This window comes from Pygocentrus nattereri, chromosome 30 (assembly GCF_015220715.1).
Source record: "Pygocentrus nattereri isolate fPygNat1 chromosome 30, fPygNat1.pri, whole genome shotgun sequence".
NCBI lineage: Eukaryota > Metazoa > Chordata > Actinopteri > Characiformes > Serrasalmidae > Pygocentrus > Pygocentrus nattereri.
In genome coordinates, this window is record NC_051240.1 from 1978567 (window position 1) to 2004589 (window position 26023).

Here is a 26023-nt window from a genome sequence, read left to right on the forward strand (position 1 = left end):
ATATGAATTAATTGCATACAGATCATATAATATTCTCTTCCTTTTTATTTGCTTGTTTCTCACCAACTCGTTAAGTAACTAACCTGTTGCATATTTGGAGATACAGCTGCTCCAGCTTATGCTAGCTTGGCAATACTGCATGTAAAGCACTCTTCACCTGATGTGGAGTAGCACGTCAAAAAGCTCCAACATTAGCCCACTGTAACATTTATTAACCAAAAAATAAGAAAGCTAGATTTGCAATTCTACTTCCAGTTCAATTACTTAACAGGGGTTAACCATAAAAGCCAGTGCTTATAAGAGCAGTAGAGTGGCGCTGGTGGTACACAGCTCACAGCTCCACACACAGCATATCAGGCAGTTTTAGAGGACAGGTAACCTGTTCGCCTGCTAGCTGAACTAGTGCTAGTGTGGCAGCAGGCTAACAGCTCCACAGACCATATCAGACAATTAGATTGGATCGATAACCTGTTAGCTGGTGCTAGCCAGGTGGATTTGGCATTTTTGGGGTCCTAAGCAAGGTTTTGTCCAAGGGCCCTGATCAAAGGTATTTTGTTGCCAAGGGCTGGTGGCCCTGATCTCTGGGGCCTCACACATTTGCATGGATTGTGTTGTAGTAAAGGCCACCACTGGTGCTAATGTGGCAGTAACAGCTCCACAAACAATGTCAAATCATTTTATTGGATAGATGGAACTGGGATGGCTGCAGAAAGGACCCCAGCTCAGACCCCCTGCTGAAAAAACAGCATAGACCAGCATGCGTTCCTGCTTTTAACAATAGATCAACCAGCATCCAAAAAATAGCATATGAGGGTTTTGCTAACGATCAGCATATTCCATTATATATTCCATTGCTGCTGAGTGTACCAGCATAAAAAACACAGCATATACTGGTTTTGCTGGTGACCAACTATGCTGGTCTATGCTGGTCTTTATAGCAGGGACATCTCTCATGGGGTCAGGACTGATCTGGGCCCCACTACGCTTCTGATGCCCACATTAGGATGTATGCAAAAGAGAGACTATGGAGACTGAAAAATGGCAATGATTTTACCATCTACACTATATTGCCAAAAGTATTCACTCGTCTGCCTTCACACGCATATGAAATTAAGTCAGATCCCATTTATAATCCATAGGGTTTAATATGATGTCGGCCCACCCTTTGCAGCTATAACAGCTTCAACTCTTCTGGGAAGGCTTTCCACAAGGGTTAGGAGTGTTTATGGGAATTTCTGACCGTTCTTCCAGAAGCACATTTGTGAGGTCAGACCCTGATGTTGGACGAGAAGGTCTGGCTCACAGTCTCCACTCTAATTCATCCCAAAGGCATTCTATCGGGTTGAGGTCAGGACAGTCAAGGTCTTCCACACCAAACAGGCTCATCCGTGTCTTTATAGACCTGCTTTGTGCACTGGTGCGCAGTCATGTTGGAACAGGAAGGGGCCGTCCCCAAACTGTTCCCACAAAGTTGGGAGTGTGAAATTGTCCAAAATCTCTTGGTGCTGAAGCTTTAAGACTTCCTTTCACTGGAACTAAGAGGCCGAGCCCAACTCCTGAAACACAACCCCCACACCATGATCCCCCCTCCACCAAACTTTACACTTGGCACAATGCAGTCAGATAAGTACTGTTCTCCTGACAACCTCCAAACCCAGACTCGTCCATCAGATTGCCAGATGATGGAGCGTGATTTGTCACTCAAAAGAACACGTCTCTGCATTCGGCGCTTTGCATTGCCCCTCAGCATCCGCTGACCGCTCTGTCATTTTACGTGGCCGACCACTTCGTGGCTGAGTTGCTGTCGTTCCCAATCGCTTCCAATTTGCTATAATCCCGCTGACAGTTGACTGTGGAATATTTAGTAGTGAGGAAATTTCACGACTGGACTTGCTGCACAGGTGGCGTCCGATCACGGCACCACGCTGGAACTCACTGAGCTCCTGAGAGCGACCCATTCTTTCACTAATGTCTGTAGAAGCAGTCTGCAGGCCGAGGGGCTCGGCTTTATACACCTGGGTGAGTGAATACTTTTGGAAATATAGTGTATATCTATTTTAACACCTATCTAAGCCTCTTTTTCTATGTTTTATGTTTCAAAACAATGTTTTTTTTGGCCATTAGCTAATCCTAGCTAACTTTACCTTATTTGTCATGCAATATTTACCACATTAACGTAGCTTAGCAAACACTAATCATGTGTAATTTTATACACTTAAAAAAGAAAAGAACCTAAAAGGGCTCTGCTACTATTACGATGTCAAGCTTTTTCAAAAAGGTTCTATACAAAACCATATAGAGCACATTCTCAGACATTCTGGAGAACAATTTCACCATACAAAGAACCGATTAAGCATGAAATGGTTCTATGCAGAACTTGATTCTTAATTGTACCACTGCCTTTACTGAAGAACCCTTGAAGAACCATCGTTTTTAAGTGAGTAGCTTTGTTTTCAGTATAACACAATTTCTCCTGTTTCTTCCACTTGGAATCTTGTAAACACTGTCAATTAGGAAGTTTCTCTTCATTTATTCGGTGATTTTTACTGTGCTGTTGTTGCTGCTGCAACTCTTAGCTCCTTAATCATTTTTCTATTTATCGCTCCAACATGAAGCTGCTTTTATCTGATATTACGTATGTTAACTAATATTTTTCCAGTATCACCTAACCTGTTGTTAGGTATCTAATTGAACTCGTTCATCAATAGTAGTTTAACAGTTTTGTGTTGTGTAATGTTTATCATGGTATTTAAAGCAGCTTCTAGCTGTCTGGTGTATCATGAGCCTGTTCATCCTGCCAGATGACGATCAGAGGGTGAAGCAGCAATGCAAAGTGTTTTATCACTGCAACAGTTTATTCATGTTGTTTTATGATGTTTAAGACATGCTACATTAAGATATGTTGGGGCATTTCTTATCACTGTTGCTGTATCGTAAGGAGAAATCCCATCTGCTTTGGGAACATTTAGGCCTTGGTTTTTCCAGCAGAAGAAAGTATTTAGTGCCTTCCTCATTAAAGCTGTGTATGGTCAAATCATCATAATGAGCCCGTTTTTTTGTTATTCATCCATTTCATCTTCGGCCAGTCTATACAATCAAACTCATGTCTGATAGAAATGTGTGTAAATTTGAGTGTAATATGTTAACAGCCTGAAAAATGCCTGCAGTTAAAACATCACAAATATCATCAATAACACAAATAAAACACAAAACATTGCTTACCTAGCACAGTAGATGCCACCAAATATACTGCAATATTATCACTCAAGCAGCCAGTGTATCACATCACTCTATCATCTTGAAATAAAAGCTACAGCATTTTGCTCATTTTACATTTTTGCTCGAATCAGTTGCAATTGTAACGCTATAAAGCTACTTAAATTCTGAATTGTGCTATTTAAGCATGAATTAAGGCACGCTTCATATAAATGATGTGTGTATGAGGGCAAATTAAGGTGTGTGCATTGCAAATAATACAGTATGTAAATAAGTTATTACGGCACGGGTGCTTATTGCATGCACTAAAGATGATTCGTCAGTTCCCCAAATCATTGCGGGTTTCCTCGTTATACGACAGTTTCTTGAATCATGCTCGGACTCATTCAGGACTTTTTTCTGCGCAACGTCTGTGAATTTGGCCCGTTGTACTACAGCCTCATATGTGTAGATCATAATATCTCTTTTTTTCCCTAAAAGTAGCAAAACGGGCACCACTTGTAAGAATTGACAAGGCAGCTCTCTTAAAAAGTGTAACTTCTAATGAGTTTCACAGCATGTAAGTGTTAAATAAACCAGGGGAGATTTTTCTGTCGTCTGTTCCCTCCACCATCACCGCCAGTAATTCATTTTGCTGTCCTTAGGCGCTGGTGTGATTAAACAGAATAATCAGCCAGTGGAAGTTTCTAGTAATCTGTGGAATGTAACGCAAACGTGTACATGACAAATAACTTATAGCCTCTATACCAACAAATAAAGATAATAAATAGGACTTTCCTAAGGGAACATGTGTGGACCTTCTGTTTGTTTGATGAGAATAGCATTCATGACTATGAACGTCTTAGTGTAAATAAGACTTTCTTCTTAGGATTTTCTGAAAAGTCTGCTTGGTTTTTTGCCTTTTAAAGATTTTTTCTTTGGAAAGCTTTCGTGATTCACTGTATTGCGATCATTTCATGACTTTTTAACATTTTATCGTGTAACAATGAACATATGATGACATGGCACTGTTCATTGCATAAATGTTTGCTTTATAATTGATTATTGGTTACTAAATTACCTCCTCAAGTCTTATTTAGCACCAATCCAGCAGCGCCCCTCGTCTCGTGCTGGGCCTGAATCTCTAATGGCTCCCTGCTACCTACATAGTGCACTACATAGGAATCTAAATACTGGATCCTGCAGCCCAACAGAGAGTAATATAGCTAGGGAACAGTCATTTGGGACTCAGCGACATCCATACTTGATAAATTATAAACTATTTGGCTGTAGAGGCTCGAATTTCTAAACTTTCATAGCTAGCACACTATTTAGGGAATGTGGAGCCGTTTGGGATTCAGCCTGGGTTTGATGCTTCTCCTGACTGAAATACAAACCCTTGAAGTGTGTAATCCTGTCAAGTGATATTTTGTAGACCTGCCGTTTTACAGTTAATCATACCATAAGTACTTTAAGCCTGTGATATCAATAATAGAGTTGTTTAGGTTGTTGGCTGTCTGGCATAGGTCTAGTTCTTCTACATAAGTTGCCAGCAAAAAACATGCTCTTACTTCATCAACACACTCATATGAGCAGCATGAGAGCCAAAGATTATTCATTTAACAGCACAAGGTTTTTTTTTCATGTCATAGTAATACACAATTTACAACCGCTTCAATTATGACCACAATGCATCAAATAATACCGTAAAATATGAAAAAAAGCTTGATAAAAATAAAATATTGGGTACGGCTCAGTGTGGTCATATGTTGTCTTTGTATCATCACAAGTTCCTACAACAAGCTAAAAACCTTGGCAAGAACAACTGAACCAGAATGGAAAGGTTAATATTCATTTTAATGCCACATTGCAAATGATACCATGCTCTTGAAATACTGAACACTGTTCCTTTTGTATACTTGTACATTCAAAACACAGGGTCTGAAAAAGCTTGTGAAAAAGATTAGAAGCAGAAGAATTATGAGCATGGAAGTGCACCTATACTTCACAATGCAGACCTACGACAGTTAGTGAGCAAGCCCAGCTGCCTCTATTAGTTGGGCATTTTAGCAAAACACAAAGTCTTGATGACCCATTTTAAAACATGATGTCTATTCGTTTTTCTCTCCTTGGAAACAACCACTGTCTGTCAGGTACATGGGGTGGTCATCCTTCGCACAGGAGGATGTCAAATATTCTATAGATGTGCTTATTTTATAACATTTTAAAAGAGCATCTTTGCACCGTTTTGAGTTCTCAAGAACTGCTTGTCTGATGTAATCTAAAATGGGGCAGATCTGCTTAGCACGTCTCCAGGAAAGTAGTTGAAAACCTACCGCATACAGTTTCCTGCTACATACACTTTTATAAAGCCAAGTGGTTCTCAGATTTGGCGCTGCAGCCCCATTGGATTGGAAAGCATACTTGATATCAAATCAGAGAGCACCATCTTAATCGTTCGGTAAGGCACTATATCAGTGAGTTATCTATGGCCTACAGACTGCAGAAGAGCACAGATTGTACAACACTGTAATGCTTGTATGTAAGGCTGCACAATATTTTGTCACATAATATTGGCCTTTGCTGTAGTTCCATCACATATGGCTCCAATGTGAAAATGAGACACTAAAATTCATCACTGTGTGGTGTTACACTCCTAACCAATTATTTCTGATGGGTGGCTGGACCACTCATAGCTTCTCTGTAATAATAACACATGTTTTTGAGAAAATAATGCAAGCCAGTGTTCAGTTAAGTCACTAAGTAGGGGAGAGCAGGGCACAAAGTAATTTAGGGGTCAAATGTAACGTTAATTTGCTTGGTCATGTTCTTGTGTTCTGTAGCATCAGTTTATGTACATTTGAACATTTGTGGACTTTTTTCCATTGTGGGTTTGTTTATTTGTTGATGTTTATATGTCACAGAATTCACACCTTTGCTATTGTAATCGTCACTTTCTTCATGGCTATAATATAGCACTGATTTGAGGCCTGTAAAGAACTCACAGTAAGAGCTAGCCAGGCTCAAATACACCAATGAGAGAAGTCCAGACAACTGAATGTAACATCTCATGTCTTTGTATTTACTGTGTCCATCCTTTGCCTTTACTTCAGCATCTCAAGCACATTTAGCGATGTTGAGCTCTGAACCCTGGGGTGGGTCTTCCTTTATTTGATTTGCCTTTATTTGTTTTTCTTTTTGGTCTTTCTTTTTCTCGTTGCCGATATCAAGCTTGACTCTTGGTCTAATGCAAGCGTGCAGCTTGATGTTCTCCTATTTCTCAAAAACTGAAAGCTTTAACCTCTTCAACTCCTTGAGACCACCGGTGGTTCCAAAACGCACTTCGTCATATTCTTCATAACTTTCATGTTTCATAAGCAACTTTCGAAAAGTGGGTGTCACAACAGCTGTTTTCTTTCCAGTCAAATAGATGGGGATGTAACTTTAAACCCTCATAACAGAAGAAGCTGAACTCACGTTTTTTTTGTCTACTGAAATTCGACCCATTTTTCCACAAATCTGGGCTATAAACTATCAACAGATGGCGTCTCTTCAGTGATCTAGGATTTTTGGCTTTCAGCAGTAAATTGTAAGCATATAGCAATATGTGTATGATTATAAAACACATTTCTATTCATTTGAGAGGAACTTTTACAAAAAAAAATTAAATTTACATTTATTTCATGCAGTGACTGAATAATGTGCCAACCATAATTTGGTCATCTGAATTCAGATGTTAAAAGCAAATTATACCCTGGATTTTCTGATGGCTTATCTGATTGCGAGAGTTTTGTTGTTCGAACTCGTCTTGCATGGTTGGAATGAGTCCTGTTTTTATTTAGTCTGTAACTCCAGTTTTGGAAACGCCAGATTTTATTATATTTTACTTTGACTTCACTATTTCTTATTCAAGTGCTTTATCTTATGTCTAATTACCTCACAAATGCACTATATGGACAAAAGTTTTGGGACATCTTATAACACACATTACACACGCCTACAGGAGCTTTTATGTCATCCCATTCTGAATCCATAGGCGTTAATATGGAGTTGCCATAGGCGTTAATATGGAGTTGGTCCCCCTTTTGCAGGTATAACAGCTTCCACTCTTCTGGGAAGATTCTGAAGTGTGTCTGTGGGAATTTTTGCCCATTCATCCAGAATTCATCCAGAGTATTTGTGACATCACACCGATGTTGGACGAGAGGGTCTGGCTTACAATGTCCCTTTTGGTTCAGTGGGGTTGAGGGCAGGGCTCTGTGTGGGCCGGTCAAGTTCTTCCACACCAAAGTCACCCAGCCCTGCCTTTATGGACCTTGCTTTGTGCACTGGGGCTCAGTCACGCTAGAACAGTAAAGGGCCTTCCCCAACCTGTTCCCACAAAGTTGGGAGCATACAGTTGTCCAAAATGTGTTGGTATGCTTCCCTTCACTAGAACTAAGGAGCCTAGACCAACCCCTGAAAAACAACCCGATAGCATAATCTCTCATCCGCCAGACTTTACAGTTGGCACAGCGCAGTCAGGCAGGTATTGTTCTCAGTCTCATCCATCAGACTGCCAGACAGAGAATCATGATTCATCACTCCACAGAATACGTTTCCACTGTTCCACTGAGTCCAGTGGCGGCATGCTTCACTTGGCATTGCGCTTGGTGATGTAAGGGTTGTATGCAGCTGCTCAGCCATGGAAACCTATGCTATGAAGCTCCCAGTGCACTTTTTGTGCTGATGTTAATACCAGAGGAGATTTGGAACTCTGCACTTACTGAGTCAGCAGAGCAATCGCGACGTTTCGCACTCGGTGACCCCGCTCCATAACTTTACATGGTCTGACACTTTGTGGCTTCCACTTTTCAATTATGCCATTCTAAAGCCACGGCTGATCGTGGAATATCTAGGAGGGAAGAAATTCCATTGCAATAGTGGCATCTTATTACAGTCCTCTGCTCAAATTCACTGAGCTCTTTAGAATGACTTACTCTTTCACACACGCATGTGAATGCAGACTGCATGGCTAGGTCTTTTATTTTATACACATGTGGCAATGGGACTGAATGAAACACCTGGATTTAATGTTTAAGAGGTGTGTCGTAATACGTTTGTAGCATTTAATGTATCTCCTGGAAAATTAATAAGTGTACTTGATGGCCAAATAAATAACTGAAGGGTGGTCTCTGAAGCACAGTACTGTATATTTGTATCTTTCTGGTTCAAACTACATTAAACAGTACTGAATGCACGGCGTTTGCATCAAATTACCAGGCTGTTCTAGTGACTTGCCTCTCAGTTTATTACAATTAACCCCATCTATGTGGTCAGTTCTAACACTGGACCTTATGCCACTTTCAGCTGCAATGTTCACAAATGGTAGGTAATTGAAACAAAGCCTATATTGTAATTTGTAGGAAACAGGTGTAAGTTCCCTGTGTAAAATAATAATAATAATAATAATAGTAAAAAATTATTTAGTTTAAAACAAAATTTGTTGTGTCCTGCTCCCTCCATATTCACTCACTGTACTCCAATTGCAAAAAGTAGCAAAGTTATTGCATTATATTTGTCCATAACTTGCAGCCCTACTTGAATATACTGTAAATACCCTTTTCTTAGCATTTCCAGTAGAGTATGAGTCATTATGGCAGGTGAATGTTTTTAAAATACGAAGAATAGCACCAAAGAGAGAGAACTACACATTCTAACACATCAAGTTTGCCCGTAGTCCATTCAAAGGTGTGGAGGAGAGTTGACTGTAACTTTACAGTCCCATGGAATCAACATTTAAAACCTGGAATGATAAAAAAAAAACAGCTTCCATGCATGTTTGTGTCAAGTCTTCTGTAACACCCATCGTAACCTCCCATCATATGCTGGGATTCATTCGACACTGATGCTGCTTACATTGCATTCTATGCCAATTCTACAAATAATAACAAAAAAAAATCACAAACACACACATACATACACACAAAGTATATCGGTAGCTTGTTTAAGGGGTTAAAAACACTGACTCTTCAGGGTCCTCTTGGACCTCGGCTCTTGGCGTAGGTATTGCGGTAGGTGTTCGGGATTCGGGGCTGGTTTAGATTTGGGGTACCGGCGGGGGCTCCACCTCTAGGGTATCAAGGTACTGGCTGCAGTTTGGGTCCCCTCTCACCAGCGGGGAGGTGGGGATTGGTCTGCCTGTGTGAGGGTTCACACACCAGCACTCACCTCGGTGTCCATTCACTGACATCTTGCACTGAAACACAGGAGGCAATCCACAATGGCAACAGTCATTCAATGCATTTAACTCGAGTAACAATAAGACAGAACATCTGAAAACACTGTGGCTGTTAACATAAGCTTTCCTAAATGGCTATGCATGTTATGGTTGTGTTCTTAAATGTTTTATGACTTTATGACTATGATTGCGCATATGACCAGCAAAAGGGCAGACAAGAGCCAGGCAAAGCACTTAAACCTGCTAATATGAAACTGATGGAAGTAAATAAAAAATCCTTGTGCTGAAGAAGACGGTGTTCCAACCTAGACCTCTAGATCTGACTCAACTGACTCAGACTCTACATTTTATTCATGAGAAATATTTAGAGGTAGATGTTTCTGGACTATTTCTACTGTTTAGTTTTGGGGTTTTTAACTCATTTAGTCAGTAATCATTTTAATAATTAGAACTGCTTCTGATTTCAAAGCCAGGAACAGTGACTGGTTATTGACAGCGATTGGTTATTTATTTATAGTACTGAAAGGGCTACTATGCTTTTCCTTGTCCTTTCCAGCTGGTACAAGAATGTATGGGTTTTGCACAGGGTTTTAATTGTGGGAGAGGTCTTGGAGGTCCGCAGTCTAAAAGTCTGTCTATGAGGTGACCAATGGACTAATGAATGCTGTTTTTACAATATTTCTGTGAAGCTTACCCCTCTAGTTTTACTAGGCAGAAATCTTTGGAATGGCCAAGATCCATTGGGCAGGTCCAAATGTTTACTACACATTTCTTTGACCTATGAATAACTCAGCCAGTTTGCTTTGTAGTCCATGTACTTACAGAATAATAAGCCTTGGTTTGCAGCAAGCCTGGAATTTTAAGGGGTTTGTTTCATATCTGTGTTAATATAAATGATCTTTACACTTGAGGTCACCACACACAAACCTGTAAAATTCTGGCCGTATGTTGTTTGTTGTTCAAAAAAAATAAATAAATAAAAAAAACCAAGGCCATGCAGACTAGTGTGAATGTTACCACTGCATGCTCTCCAACAGCCTAAAATGAAAACAAATGCTAAAAAAATTTTTGCTGCTTATGGCACGGCTGTAATGGCATTCATTTTCTCCGTGTTTACATGGTTTTTGTTGACCTAAAGTCTAAGGTATTTAAAGTTTCTCAGCACTCTGAGATGCGCCTCAGCTTTATGATTCTTCAGTTTTGGTTGGTATATATGGGTGGTTGGTCAGTGTAGTGGTTAACACCTCTGCCTTGTAGACTGGGGTTCAATCCCCACCTGGTCAAACACCCTACACTACACCAATAAGAGTCCTTGGGCAAGACTCCTAACACCACCTTGGCCTCCCTGTGTAAAATGATCCAATTGTAAGTCGCTCTGGATAAGAGCGTCAGCCAAATGCCGTAAATGTAAATGTTTTAAACCAGAGAATCATGGCTCTATGCACAACACTGTACAGTTACAAATCCAGGCTGGGTTTACAATTTATCCAGGATGGAGCCTAATAGAGCCTGGTCTTTATTAATGGGGTCTGTTTGCTCTTATGGGAGGTCTGGGATCTCTCCATTTGAATCCTGGTTTCACAGAGTGATGTACAGTCATGCACAGTGAAAAGTCAAATGTAATCCCTTTATAGTTTCAAAGAAGTAGTTATTATTGTATACCCCATATGCCTGAAAGGTGCGGCCTCAAAGAGAAAAGTACCTGTTTTGGGTTGTACTGCCCCTTCTTGTCACAGTTAGGTATGTGCAGAGAGTAGAGGTCCTCTAGAGGGCCACGATTATCTCTGAAGGGCATTTTGGTGATCCTCTCCAGCACCTGGTCCAGCTCCTGCTGACACTGACTCTAAAACACAAAAAGAAAAGGGTGTAGTCAGACTTTTTCACAAGGGATGGCCTGCCATTAAATGCAAGCTTTCATCTTTATCAAGAGGAATAAACTAATGCGTTTCTACTTTAATTCAGTGTGAAGATGTCCGGAGCAGTTATCTTAGCATAGCATGAAGCAGGAGGCCTACAGGGACAACCAGCTAGTTCCTCTTAAAAGGAGGGGGGGTTGTTTTAAATTGCTGTCTGTGCAGCATTGTCAAGAACCTTAAATTACAGGGGAATGATGATCAAGCTAGGACCATGTAGACAGAAGCAAGGAAGATCCAACACTTAGCAAAGGCTTTATCCCTCCCAGTCAAAACACGGCCGATTCAGTGCATCACTGTAAACGGATGAGCATCTACTTCCACTTTCACTGTATGGCCAAATGTATGTGGGCACCTGAACACCATACCTATATGAGCTTGTTGGATACCCCACTCCAAACCATGGCCGTCACAGTGGATTTGACCCCTCCTTCCCCCCTTTGCGGTTCTAACAGCCTCCACTCTTCTGGGAAGGCTTTCCACAACCTTTTGGAGTATGTCTGTGAGAGTTTGTGCCTGTTCAGCATTGGACTGATGAGGTACTGATGCTGGACGAGAAAGCCTGGATCACTATCAACATTTCTGTTCATCCCAAAGGTGTAAAATGAGGTTGAGCTTAGGCTTTGTGTAGGCCATTGGAGTTCCTTCACACCAGACTCATCAAAGCATGCATTTATGGACTTTGTGCACTTTGTGCGCTGGGGCTCTGTCATGCTGGAACAGGAAAGGGCCTTCCCCAAGCTGCTGCCGCAAGGTTGGAAGCATAGAATTGTCTAAAATGTCTCTGTATGCTCTAGCATTAACATTACCCTTCACTGATATTAAAGGGCCTAGCCCAACGCCTGAAGAATGACTCCACATCATTATCCTTCCTTCACCAGACTTTACTGATACCACTGTGCGTTCCAGTAGGTAGAGCTCTCCTGGTAGCTGCCAAATCCAGATTCATCCATCAGATTGCCGGAGTGAAACATGACTCATGAATCTAGTCGACGGCTGTGCTTGGCTGCTAAGCTGATGCTTTCCACAATCTGACTAATGGCAAGGCTGGCATCCTATGACAGCGCTGTTAAAAGTCACTGACCTCTTCAGCATGACCGATTCTACTGCCACCCTGGAGCATGGCTAGGCGCTTCATTGTCTACACCTGTCAGCAATGAGTTTGGCTGAAACACTTGTATTGAATAATTAGTCCACAAACTACCTGACCATGTAACGCATATCACAGAGAAATTTCATTTGGTTTGTCATTTCCTACTTTCCTAAGGAATATGTGACCCAACACTGAGATTCCTAAAGATGCCAATATTTTTCACACTCGTTTAATGCAAGAGAGAATGACAGGCACCCAGGGGCTTACTACTGATCTTTGGAATATCCCACCACAAATCTCCCAAAACAATCCTCTGTCACAAGGGAATCAGAAAAGGCCTATGGTTCATTTTGTGTGAATGCAGTGCTTTAGTGTCTCCTCTCTGTATTATATCAAATCTCTTTATTACGGACCACAGCTGAGCTACCAAGTCAGCCACATGAGTGTGTGTATGTGTGTGGAGTGATTCAGAGAGTTGGACACGTCTTTGCCTGCAGACATCAACAGCCCCCCTCAAAGGAGAATTCCACTGATTTGTTCAAAATTTCTGCACCATTCAATGATTGAGTCATTCAGAGTGCTTTCATGTGAAATGGTTCCTTGTTTAAAACTTTACCAACTCACATTTCTTTACGATGGTGGTGACAGAAACCAATATCCACCTCATAAATGTAGCCATTTAGTTTTTATATGTGATGTGGTCCAAAAAAGGTTTGTTTGAGCGCCTTAAAATACCATGCATGTACCTCTGTGCCATGAGCTGATACATGTAAAAAATACATTTTAGGCCTCAAAACTATCATAAAACCACATCTCACATTATTCATAACCATTCCATACAATCCCATGCAAAGGTTTGAGTGTCCCTGGTCAAATCACAGTCTACAGGCTAACATATGGGACATAAAACACACATGCACACACACACACACACACACACACACACACACACACACACACACACACACACACATATACACGCACACACACGCACACACACACACACATTTTCTAAGCCGCTCCTCCCTCAGGGTCATGGTGGGTGCTGGAGTCTATCCCAGCGGTCATTGGGCGGAAGGCAGGATACACCCTGGACAGGTCGCCAGTCCATCGCAGGGCAGACAGACAGACACAGACAGTCACTCACACACTCACATCTAGGGGCAATTTAGCATGACATAAAATATAAAATCAAAAATGTTTTAATAAGCATGTTTTGCACAGGCCACATTTTATGCTTCATTTTCCAGGATAAATTCAGCAAATACCCAGTAACTGTGCATGAAAAGTTTGTTCTCTTTAGATGGTCTTAACTTAACTAAATCAACAAAATGTGTAATTTGACCAGAGGTGCCCAAAGTATTGCATACAACTGTATAATTCATTTCCGTGAGGTTGCTTTTAGAGACATTACATGCTTCAGACAGTTCTGTCGTGAAGATTCTTTCTGGAATGCAGCATTTCTTGCAATGCCTTTGTTAACATCCTAACGATTTCATTACACAGAATTTTTGAAAAATTCCCCTTTAATGGCTTGTCCAGCAAACGCGACCAAGCACTGCAACATTAAACACTATGTCACATTCAGGGCATTCATCCAAGCTCATAAAACCAGAACACTTAGCATGGTCAGTCACAGAGCTTTATATCAAGACGATATTTATCAAGGTAACCTTCTATTAAACAGAGGTGAAACATATTTCATTCTTATTTTTTCAACGCTTTTGGATCAAATTTATAGATCCTACAGTTTACATAATAAAACTGCTTTGTGCAGATTTGGCCACTAGAGGTCAGTGTGGTATAAGGGCTTAAATGCCACCCAACAGAAAATGTGCTAGTCCACCAAAATTAGAGCCTTTGAAACAAAATGCACTCATTTCCCCAACATGCTAAACTACACTTACGAACAATCGATTTATTATGACACTGCCTAATATTGTCAACAAACCACTAGGGACAATCCATTATAGCAGTCGTGTACGTATTTGTTTCCATTGCTGAAAATAACCAGATGTTGCCTCTCAGCTTCTCAATAAACCCCCCCACAAACTTTATGAACTGTGTTTTGGATGTTTGTCATCTCTTACCGGCTTGGCACGTGGCACTTTAGGCTCGTCCCCTTTGTACTTCATCTTGGTTTTCAGCTGCTGGCGGTGATGAATGACAGCGCTCTCCTTAGGCCCGATCCAGTGGCTGTCTTTCGTGGGCTTCCTTATCGGAGGTACCTCAGTCTGGCCCACTTCCACAGGCTCCACCACCTCGCCTGTACCTCGGAGAGCCCAAAGGGGTACGTTTAGAGGCCAAACAGTGACTCAAGAGATGACGACTCTTAACAGAAAGCAAACAAAGGCCTACAAAATGAAACACTTTTGTCACAACCCCTATTTGCAGGCCGTCCAAGAAGACCAAGTCAGAATCTTGGCCTAGGTCTGTAGCTTCCATTACACAGACACGTGTGTGCGGCTCTGTCCCTGTCAGTATCTGTTTAATGGAAGCCCCAGACCTAGGCCAAGATTCTGACACCCCCCCCCCCTCTACCTCGGTGCAGCAAAACCTCACAAACAAACAGAGTGGCTGGCTGAAGCTGTTGACCCGTCATGAACGTCATGGAGGAAAAAACAGGACCGGCCACAGCAGGCGCAAAGTTGGCGGGCACAAGGTTTTTTATCTGCGTTACACAAGAGCAGAACAGGGGAGGGGGAAAAAAATGGGGGCAAGGGGTGAAAGTTTTCTCCATGCACCCACAGAGAGAAACTCCGATCTAACACACGCATACCACTGCGGCACAAACACTTTCCTCCCATTCTCCTGCGAGATGGAGAGCCAGCCATGTGCTGAGAGATTTACCGGCAGCAAAAACACGGAGGGGAAGGATGCTGGGGTCAGATAGGGGCTCAGGGGCTTTGTTTTAAAGGGAAGCAGGTAAGAGGGGAAAGAGCTATTATTGTAAAAGCTGAACGGGACCTCGGCTATGCATTTAGTACTCATTCACCTACATCAGCGCACAGCTACCAAACCAGTCGACGGGGCAGTGCAGAGAATTTGGGGAATTGAGCGTCTCCTGTGAAACGTGAGAGCCGTCTGATTTATCCACGCTGTGGAAGTTGGCGTCTTCTGCATCCATTTTTTGGCCTGCATTACACAGAGAGAGGATGTGGCCTTTAATCATTTATGAATCTGCGGCTGCTCGTAGATGGGATTTGAGACTATCTCTCCCAGTAGAGTATCTCTGTCCTTCTGACTGCCTTTTCTTTTCAGCCGCTTCTCGGAGCTTCATTGTTTTGCTTTGTTTTTTGGTTTTTTTTTTTGCCAAACTGCTCCTTTCGGTTCCAGAATCATGTTTTCATCATCACTTATTTTGTTTTTCGTTTGCATCGCAGCAAATTTCTCTGACATCTGCAAATCTTTCACGACTCATTGCTGTATTATTCAGTCATTCAGTTATCATTAGGTTACAATCCTGGTATTCATTACTGTGAGAAAAGGAGCACATCATTCGTGCATCTCGGCTTTGTTTTCCTTTAACTGTGGCAAACAGGGCATTCCAAGATGGAGGATTGCAGCAAGAGGCATGATTGTAAAGAAAGGAAATGAGGGAGGCTGTGAAACAAAAATCCAACTGCACAAAGCACTGTGTGCAATAGCTGACCGGGCCAGGACATCCCTAAAAGCAATTCGTCTTACATTATGTGGCAATACAGACGGAACCAACGGAAAAGGACTGGAATGAATAAACTCGGACTGTGTGTTCTAGACTTGCACGAATACATTTGAAGGTAAATCTTTGCTCTCTATCTTAAAGCCTAAATATACAGCGAAGATCTAACTTGTAACGTTCAATCAATAAAGGGATAAGGAATAAAAAAGTACTAACACTAGCTAACGACAAAGAACACGTTCATTCTTCTACAGTTTCGCCTTAACGCTAAATTACATGCACTGAACTCGAACAGGAGACTTAGACTAAAATGTTTCCGACATATTCCAAATGACAGCTTAGATGTTATTCCAGTAGGAAGAAAAAGGGGAAATTAGTATTTTTGGCCAAATCATGTACTGTTTAAACAAGACATGGACTCCAGTGGTAGCACCGCACCTCTTCATGTTCCCACAATCTTGGAACAACGTTCTAATCAGATCTCCCAGCAAACTGGGCATGATAGGCTTCGCATAATGACTGTTTTCACGCAGGAAAACAGCTAATCTTTTAACCACTGTTTCTCTGACTAGCCTAGCTTGCGCTTGCCTTTGAAATACAGTGCGCGCTGAAACATTTTTCTCATGCACCATCACCACAAACTGATCTGGGAACTCATCCCAAGCTTAGCACTGCGCTGTAGGTAAGTATGAACTGTAAAAAGCTGCTCTCTGTTTGATCACGCACTTCTGAACACTCAAGCCCTCAGAGATTTCTATGGTCTGGCCTCCTTAAAGTGGCATCGGGGTGGGGTGTGCTTTGAAGTCAGCATCCCAGCAGGTCCTACAGAAGTCAAATGAAATCAGGTGTGCGCAAGAGACGGGCCACGGAGCTTTTTGTTTTGCCTCGATTACATAATCTCTTTTCCACTCCAGGGGTGACGCATTCCTGCCTCCCCAGAGAGAAACCTGAGACAGAGGGTGTCTCAGTACAAAAGAGGGAGACTACCGAAAAGGGGCAACAGGGCACCAGGTCTGCACACTGTGTCCTAGCCCGTTCAAATACCGGAGAACGCCTTTGTGTCTGGTTGACTTTGCAGCATCAGAACCCTTACATACCATTCGTTTTTAGCATGAAATGTAATTAGCGTTTTTTTTGCCCTGCTGGATAGTTGTGTAATCTGTTGTCGTTGGATTTTTCCCCCCTCCATTGCTTACCTTTTTAACTGCAGAAACATGGTTTAGCGTCGTACATAGAAACCACATCATATTGTTCTAATTATCACAATGCAGCCTGTGTATTCCAGTTTCTCAGAGCAAATTTCTGATCTAGGATCAGCTTTCCATGTAAAAGTAATGAGGGGAGTGTAATCCTAGGCCATCGCTCTTATGCTGAGATGCATAACTACAGGCCTTGGAGAGCAGTTGAACACTGATATTGTGTTCTAAAACGCTTCAGCCAGACTCCTGTCACATATCAGGTACAGATGACTCTCTGATATCAGCAGCTTCACGTTTAAATGAATCAGAAAAGAACAGCCTGGCTGGTCTTGTCTAGTTAGTTTTTCACTCAGATGTGCTTTGTCATGCGCTAACTTCAAATGTGCAAGTGCTTCTAAGCCACTTTCCAACTTTCCTCCTTTGACAATTACTTTTGACACTGTGGTTGTGCTGAAGAAAGCTGTAGCACCATTGCTGCTTGGAGCGGAACGATGTCCAAGGCTGTAACACAGGGCCTCAAAACTGTAGAAAAGGGTTACCTGTTTGAGAACCACAGGTGGTCCATCTTTTCATTACATCGATTTTTCCATTACCTCCACGTCCACTGAGAAGAAATAACACCACAAATGCCCTCATGAATTCTCGCTCTGCTCTGCAAAGAAAGACTTGGAGCCATGGGCTCTAACATGGGGCCATGCCCACAACGTTAATCACAACCAGCTTATCTGGCGCCATTCTGCGCAACCTCCTCTCTGGAACCCTGGCATAACCGGCATTGGCTTAATAGAGGACATAGTGAACAAAAGTTTCCTCTCTCTCTCTTGCTCTCTGTCTGAAATCAAAGTCATAATCCCCGTCCTGTTGGCTGCAACCAAGCCGGCTGCGGAATCTAGCCTGAGATCTATTCTATTGACTCAGCACTGATTGAGTATTCAGGCAAGGATGATGTCTGTGCTTCATTCAGGAGAAGAGAACGCTAAAGATATTGCCCTTGACAGTGATGCACACGCTGCAGAGAACTGGCCTTCTGGGCTTGTTCTTACGTGAAAGTTATGACACGAAAGGCCTTTCTGTGGGAATTAAGAGCTTTGGTAGGACCAGTGAAGAAAACGAATGAGGACTACAGACAATCTGTGACATACTGCACTCTGTATCATGCCACTGGGGAGCTGGACCAGACAAGATGATCTATGAATCACTTGTCAATGTTTATAAGTAGAGTCTATTCTACTTAAATGTAAACAGTGTTGTTTATATGAAGAGGCTGTTTCCAGGTAAATATGCCTTAAAGGGACAATCCGGCCAAAATGAAAAACGTACACATTGCTACACCTGTTGTAAGGACTACGACTACCTCCTTCTGAAAATGTATCTTGAGGGTGGTGGGAACATTGGAAAAACTACAGCTGTTTGAGTTAGCAAGGCAGTTGGCTATCTAGATACCTTACTTCAATTTGGCTTGTTTTCTCTGCCTGAAAGGGTTAAAAACTTGTCTCTGGCATCTACTATGTGCTGAATAAAGAAAGCATCACTATTTTTCTTATAATTCTATTTGACAGACAAGACAAGAGCTCAATTAAGGTTAGCCTCATTGTGGATAGGCTAGCAGTCAAGACCGGTTAACACCACAGGGATTCCCTAGTGGTTGTGTGATGTACGTGTATAATGTAGGCTTGTAGTGAGAGAACACTGATGAATGAAAACATGAAAATGAAATAAAACAACAAAAATGTGTCAACTCAATGAGGCTGAGGGACCCAGTGCTGCACTATGAAATGCTGCATGACATGACTATGAACATATTACAGTCAAATTTAATGGACTTTAAAGAGTTAGAATTAACAACCATCTGTCTCTGTGTTTACACGCTGTGAAATCAGACCTCTGCATTTAACCCATCCGTGCAGTGAAACACCCACATACACACTAGTGAACACACACAATAGGGGGCAGTGAGCACACTTGCCCGGAGCAGTGGGCAACCCTATCCACGGCGCCTGGGGAGCAGTTGGGGGTTAGGTGTCTTGCTCAAGGACACCTCAGTCATGTGCTGTCAGCCAATGGGATCGACCCAGCAACCTTCCGGTCACAGGGCTGGTTAAGCCCACGTATAGGGCTTAAACACTAATAGAATTTTTCTTCAAATTGAGATAAGTAGTAAGTCATTTTTATGTCTGGAAAGAAAGAACATTCAAAAATGGTGTCTGTGCGCTGCTACGAGTCACCTGGTAAAGTTCAGGTTCAGGAAGTCCAGCTCAATGTTAAGGTCCCAAATACAAAATCAACCTTGGACTGATGAAGATATGATGACAATGGTAGATTCACTCACATCCTTGGAAGACACATCCTTCACTTCAAGTTTTGCCTGAGTTCTCTTTGAATGCTCTTTCGGTTCAGGGAAGAGGTTCAAAGTACAGCCCATGTTACACAGTGCACCTCTTCTATTCTAACTCATTCTGACAGGTGCAGAAAAATATGATGATCATTGCCTTAGTTCTCCGTAATTCTAGACCAAAACACTAAATCAATGCCTATAAGGTCACGATAAATTACCCTTCTTCAGAGCCTTCGATGTCTTCACTGATTTTCCTGGATTTTTTATGTTAGTATGCTGATCGTACAGGCTTGTTAATGTTATGTGCTTTTTGGAGTTGGACATTAGATGTTATGTGAAGATTACAGTCCTGGCTTCTAGAAAGCAGGATGAAGGCCTGAACCAAACACGCTTATTTCCTTTATTGGACGAACATGCTCATCTTCATGTCTCAAGCCTGGCCCTGAAAATCCCTGTGCGAGGGGATCACGTAAAAAAGACCACCTCCACAAATTCCGTTGAACTCCTAAGACTAACCCCCCCCCCGATGCTCTATGCTCCCACCCTCCCTCCTCCTCACCACCCTCCCTCCTCCTCCCCACCTCCAGCCTCACTCAGCTCAATAACATTTCTGACATTGTTTGTGTTATCTCCAAGCTGCTGCAGGGAGCTCGAGAGTTTATTCTGGAGCCCGACACGGTAAGATTCTTGGCATCCGAGTTGCCGAGCCGCCCTGGGGGGATGGCAGCCATACCCGCTCTTGCAGAAAGCAGAGGGATTATTTTGGTCTATTTCGGTCCGGCGGGCACCGTTTCCCTTTAGCCCTGTACGTATAGCTCATAAGCGGGCCATTTATTTTCAGGCCCTTCTGCTAGGTGAGGGGCTTTGTGAGGCCTAGGAGGTTTTCTTTTTTGGAACCAGCGCAAAAGAGGACGGCATCACCCTCAATTTCCCTCTAGGTGAAGATGAGACCCGTTTACCAGAACCTGCATCAGCAGTTCTGTCCACATTTCCTGCTCTGGCATACACAGCAGGGCTCTGAACCAGTCTGAGAAACGAATAGTATTTTCTAGGAACCAAAAAATCACATCGCAAATCGTTCGTAAATCGTTCTGAAACAGAAATGTTCGTTACAGATCTGTTACTGGTTAATGACTCTATTATTACTTTGTCCCATGTAACTCAATTGCTTATTAATGTAGAAGGTCTTACCTGCACATGATCAGCATCACATCTTACATGATTTCATTCATCGTATGTGCTAATCACACACTCACGTATGTGGCCAACACTCTTCATCACTCCTTTCTGCACTGCTTTCTTTAAGAAATTCCAAAAAAAAACCCCACTTTTGGTTCCCTAAAGAACCGTATTTGAAAAAGAGAGATGTTTAACTGTGGTGAACCCTCACAGCTCAATGTTCTCTATCAGTTTGAGTTTTTCTACATTATTTGGGAGTTTAAAAGATTTCTATGCACTCCCATATCTCTCAAATGACTCACCCACTGAAAGGTTCTTTAGGGAACCAAAAATGGTTCATGCAAAGAACCTTTTTTGGCACTTTTATTTTTAGGAGTGTATATGTAGAGATATACTCTGGCATGATTTTGCTGGTATTGTATCATGATGTGACACACCTTTCAGCCAGCTAGCGCGCACACACATTTGTAAATGGGGAATTTGATAATTCCACAGACAGTGTGCAACACTGGGCCTGGACTAATTATAACAATACATGTTATAATTACATTATTAAGAGCTATTTCATAGCTGTACCAATGTACTGATTTGCGAACAGTAAGATTCCACAGCCAGTATGTGTGTGGACATGCCTTATCAATACAAACACAACAGCTGGTTCTAATAGCTTTCCTACTATTTCAATATGTTAGGCCTAAATAGAGCATATAGGAAAGGAACACAGATAACTGGTGGCTGCCGCACAAAGAGAGTCAGATTTTGGATAAACAAGTAAACACAAATGTGTCCTCTTAGAAGAAAACCAGGCACAGATCTTGCTTATCTTACGTGAACACGAGAAATAAAATACCCACCGTAAATAAATGCAAGTAGAACAAGGCCAAGAATTGTGAAACTGGAGCAAATGACACGGTAATGTCATCGGTCACTCCGTCCTTATTTTTCACCGCAGCGTGCTTCATAGCTCTGCTTTTTGGTCCAAAAATAGTTGTTTGTTTTCTTTGTCAGGAACTCTTGCAGCTCAGTGACATAATAGAACAACAATTCAAGTTCCTGAACAGCTCAAGTACACGCTTAAAAATAATGCCGCAAAAAGGGGTCTTGGGAGGAATGCTAGATAGAAGACAGAAGAAACGTTATGGCTCACTGAAGAACATTTCGGTGGACGGTTCTTTAAAGAGCTATTTTTGTAATTGATACGTGTGTCAAATTTGAAAGGCGTCCATACGCCGTAATGGTTGAGTAGAAATGAAACGTTTTTCACTGAATCAGACGTCCAAGCCAAGATCCATTTCTTTATTTATAAGACATGGCATCTGAGGAGAACTAGCTGCTTTCACAACCCTCTAGCTGTGTTTCATGGGTGGCAGGAAAATTTCATGTACGGGCTTAATTTGAAGGGCAAACGAGGAACAGAGAGCAACAACAGCAAAAACAAGGTACAATAAGTCAGACGTGTGTGTTCAGGGCAAAGCAGCAAGGCAAACGCTTAACAAGCCAGAAAGCTCCCACTATGTTAACAACACTGTCACAAAAATGTTTCGTTGTTATGATAAGGACGCGGTTATAGTGCAAGCAGCCCAGTTTGTCATTCACAGGAAATGTGGATTTTCCTGTCTCTCGCTCTCCCGCATGCCCTCCACTCAACAGGAGCTGGAGAGCATTTCAATAGGGATTCCACCAAATGAGCTCAGGCCCATCCTTTGACACACGCTGTGAAAAATTTACAGCGAGCCAGGGTCAGAGTGCAAAGTCCACTTTGCTAATCATGGGTGAGTTCCAATAATCTTCCCGGTTTTCCTCCAGAATAAGCGAGAGCGCTCAGAAGCCAGCCGAGCTGAAGAGATTTTAAAGACAAACCACGGCAGGCTAGACTGAGTCGTGCATACATTTCTGGCAACGCTACAAACACAAGTGCTTCCTTTAAGGTGCCGAGACTGCCTCAGCCGCTGAACGTGCCTTGCATAAAAACGGCCGGGACATGTAGGTCAAATCAATGCTCTGCTTATCAGCAGCCTCTCAACTGAAGACTGCTCTGTTGACATGGTCAGTTCTTCAGTCTTGGTCAGAAATGCGGTGCAAATGCTTAATACAAACTCGGCAAAAGTGCTCCTGCTGAAAAATTGCTTTGTATAAGCGATGCAGTTATTTCTACAAGGAGAAACAATTCTGGCCTGGCTATGATGAATAAGGCCTACCTCATACTACATATACACTCTAGCCTGTTTCTGGCATGTTGTGCCACCACCAAAGCATGCTGATAACATATACCACAAATGTCAAGAAGAAGCCAAGTAAGAGAACGAGCAGAGCAGGTTTAAGCATTCTAGCACATCAGGTACCACGTTATTCAACTTTTGTTTATTCAAGTTTAAGCTGATACTAGTGTATTCGCTCCAAGTGCACAAGGAGAAGATGCGTGTATGCTGGTACCACTACAGGCCTCACTGAATCAAAGAATGGCGTTATCATCAAGTCTGTCCTTTAATACCTTTTATCACCCTGCCCCTTACTAACCGACACTCCCATATTACCATATAGCACACCGTTCACTTCTCTTTAAGGCCATTTGTACGTATAAGACTTCCGCTGCACTGAGTCCACCTTAATGCCATGTTTGACCAGCCAATGTATTATAATACGGTGTCACGACACATAACATGCTGACCCATGACAGGACACTGGTCCTTGACACCTAAAGGAACAAATGTGTTAAATGGTATCGATGCATATTATTACAGTACACCACCCCATGCCACACACTAAAAAAGATGGTTCTTCAAGGGTTCTTTAGCACAGGCAATGGTTCTGTATGGGATGACGCTCTTGAAAACGGTTCTGCACAGCAAAAAGGGTTCTGCTATGGTTACAGGGTCGAGCTTGCAGGACCCTTTTTGGTGCCGTGCAGAACCAAATACAAGCCTCCATCAATCAAAGAACCATTTCACCACGCACAGAACCAGATGAGAACTCGTGGAACCTTTGCTAAAGAACTCCTGGAGAACCGTCTTTTGTAAGTGTGCCGTATCGACGGTGATCCGTATGAGGGAACACGCGAAGGCTTCTGTCATGGGTCTAATTACACCGTTACACGGTCCCGTCTCGCGCTTACCGCTCAGCTCGGCGCTCCCCGCGGGCTCTGTGTCCACCTTGCGCGCGCACCGCCCGCGTCCCTGCACGAGCTGCTCGAGCGGCAGCTCAGAATCGGGCGGCGGGTAGCAGCGTAGTCCGCTGGAGCAGCGCGGCGTGTACACCCCGCACGGCTCGCCCTGCTGCCGCGCGCACACCGGGCAACAGCCGCAGCCCGGCTCGCGCACCATCTCAGCGCAGGGCTCTGCGAGCGCGGGACACGCCGCCTGGCGCTCAGCGCTGCAGCTCGGGCAGCGGAACGCCGGCTCGGCGCGAGCGGCCGGCGCGAGCAACAGTAGCACTAACGGCAGCAGGGCGCGCGCGATCATCCTCGAGAGAGATGCAGAGACAGAGACAGAAAGATCCTCACAGGTACACGCGAAGGAACAGAACGCGCACGCGGAACAGGTGAAAGCTGGGGGACTGTGTGTGTTTTGGGGGGGGGGGGTAGTCTGGGGTGGAGAGGGGGGCTACTGCAGGGTCCTATCAGCGCTCAGGTCGCGCTGACATCACCGGGGCGCGAGAGCTCTGTGACTGCGTTGCATGTGTCATGTTTATGAAGCCTGCACGCGCTCACCGGCCACTTTATTACAAACGCCTGCCTTGTTTCCAACAACTGGCTACTTCACGAGCGTCTGCCTTATAGCTTCACTGTATAGATGAATAACCGCGGACTGTGCAGGTGAATGGCCTCTCAGGGCGGCGAGGGGTGCAGGAGCTGGAGTGAACATGTTTTAAAATGATACACTTACCAGCTACTGTACTGAAAATAGGTCCACTATACAGACCATCAGCTATGGACTGTGAGACTTTCAGCCGCCCTGTGTTCCGTTTGTAATTGGTCGGTTTCTGCCCACCATTAAGGTGGTGGTCCATTATCACCACAGCAGCGGCACCTGGCACGGTTCTTTTGCTGGACTTTTTGCACCCATTGCTATTTTGAGAGCCAAACCAAGAGTGGTCAGAAACTCACTGCTGATGAACGGCTCAACAATGGCTAAAGCAAAGTATGCTTGGCAAGTAACTGTTTCCATGCATCAGCAAGATGTTTCACATGAAGCGTCCAGAGGCTTCGTTAGTGCACAATGATAGCGGCCTGTATAATTGAGTAGGACTGAAGCAGCCGCTGGAACAATGTGTAAGAAACACACAGTGTACAAAAGAAGAAGAACCCAGATGCTGCCGCTCTTGCTTTTATGATCCTTTCCAACAGCGAGAGACGTTGCCTCCTTGCGTGACCATTGCCGCATCGTTCTTCAAACTTTTCATCTGAGCTGAGCCGCTGTGAGTTGGCTAATTAAAACTGATTAGCCCAGTAAAACAAATGACACCCCTGGAAACCGCTCAGGTCTCACATACTGCATGTTTCTGTTCATGCCATTCCCTCTTTCCACGTCGAGAAGAAGGCATGGGGGTGAGGATAAACAAACAAACAGGCCAGGGCCTCCAAAGGGGCGTTCTGTGTTGTTATGGACATGGCCAGCCCCCACGTGTCGACGCAGGGTTAGGCCGGTACGACTACAGCCTGAATGTTGTTCTCGTCTCTCAGTTGCCTATTGATTACGAGGAGGCCGGGAGCCGAGGTGTCATGCCTGCCGACCAAACAAGCTCCCATTAACCCGTCTGGAGGCTGCGCTTCGGTTGGCCCGGAGACTAATCGTTGTTTATTTAAGGGGTACAGAAATAGCCATCCCCCCAAGCGAGACCTTCGCCTGCAGTGGCTGTCCGGGACGCATAGACGGGGATTGTTTGCGCTTTGTGGGTGCCCTCTGATTTCATGGCATTTTACGCATTTCTTACTTGGCAGGCCTCCACTTTCGCCTTGGAGAGTTTTGATGGAGAGAAGGGGACTTTTGAAATGCCAGGCCTTTGGGGGTGGAGGTGTGGGGGCATGAGGAGGGGTGGAGGGCAGGGCCTCGTGATGAAGCTGGGGGTGTTTTTGCAGAACCTCATATGTCACTTTCAAAAAAAGAAACCAGCTGGAGGCCAGGCCCACAGGCTCATAACCAGAGGCCTGTATGCTTGGAGTTTGTACAGTGTCTGGGGGCCTTCTGGGTGAGGTGGCCAAGAAGCCGCAGTATCTCCACTCGGTTAAGAGC

At 43.4% G+C, this 26023-nt stretch overlaps 1 protein-coding gene across 1 annotated transcript; it reads right to left on the reverse strand.

Moving 5' to 3' along the window:
• Positions 1-8191: 8191 nt before the first annotated feature.
• On the reverse strand, positions 8192-24346 carry igfbp2a (insulin-like growth factor binding protein 2a). The gene is made up of 4 exons (XM_017715782.2): positions 23908-24346; positions 14512-14687; positions 11118-11258; positions 8192-9433 (listed from the first exon to the last, which is right to left on the reverse strand). Exons 1-4 carry the CDS (start codon positions 24251-24253, stop codon positions 9275-9277), a joined length of 822 nt encoding a protein of 273 aa, XP_017571271.1. The 5' UTR covers positions 24254-24346; the 3' UTR covers positions 8192-9274.
• Positions 24347-26023: the final 1677 nt, after the last annotated feature.

Excerpts from the sequence above, each read along its gene's own strand:
- igfbp2a (XM_017715782.2), bottom strand. The coding sequence starts at position 24,253 with ATGATCGCGCGCGCCCTGCTGCCGTTAGTGCTACTGTTGCTCGCGCCG. Across the intron at positions 14,688-23,907 it reads GGGGAGCGCCGAGCTGAGCG|GCGAGGTGGTGGAGCCTGTG; the intron begins GTAAGCGCGAGA and ends TCCGAGGTACAG. Across the intron at positions 9,434-11,117 it reads GGCAGTACAACCCAAAACAG|TGCAAGATGTCAGTGAATGG; the intron begins GTACTTTTCTCT and ends CCTGTGTTTCAG.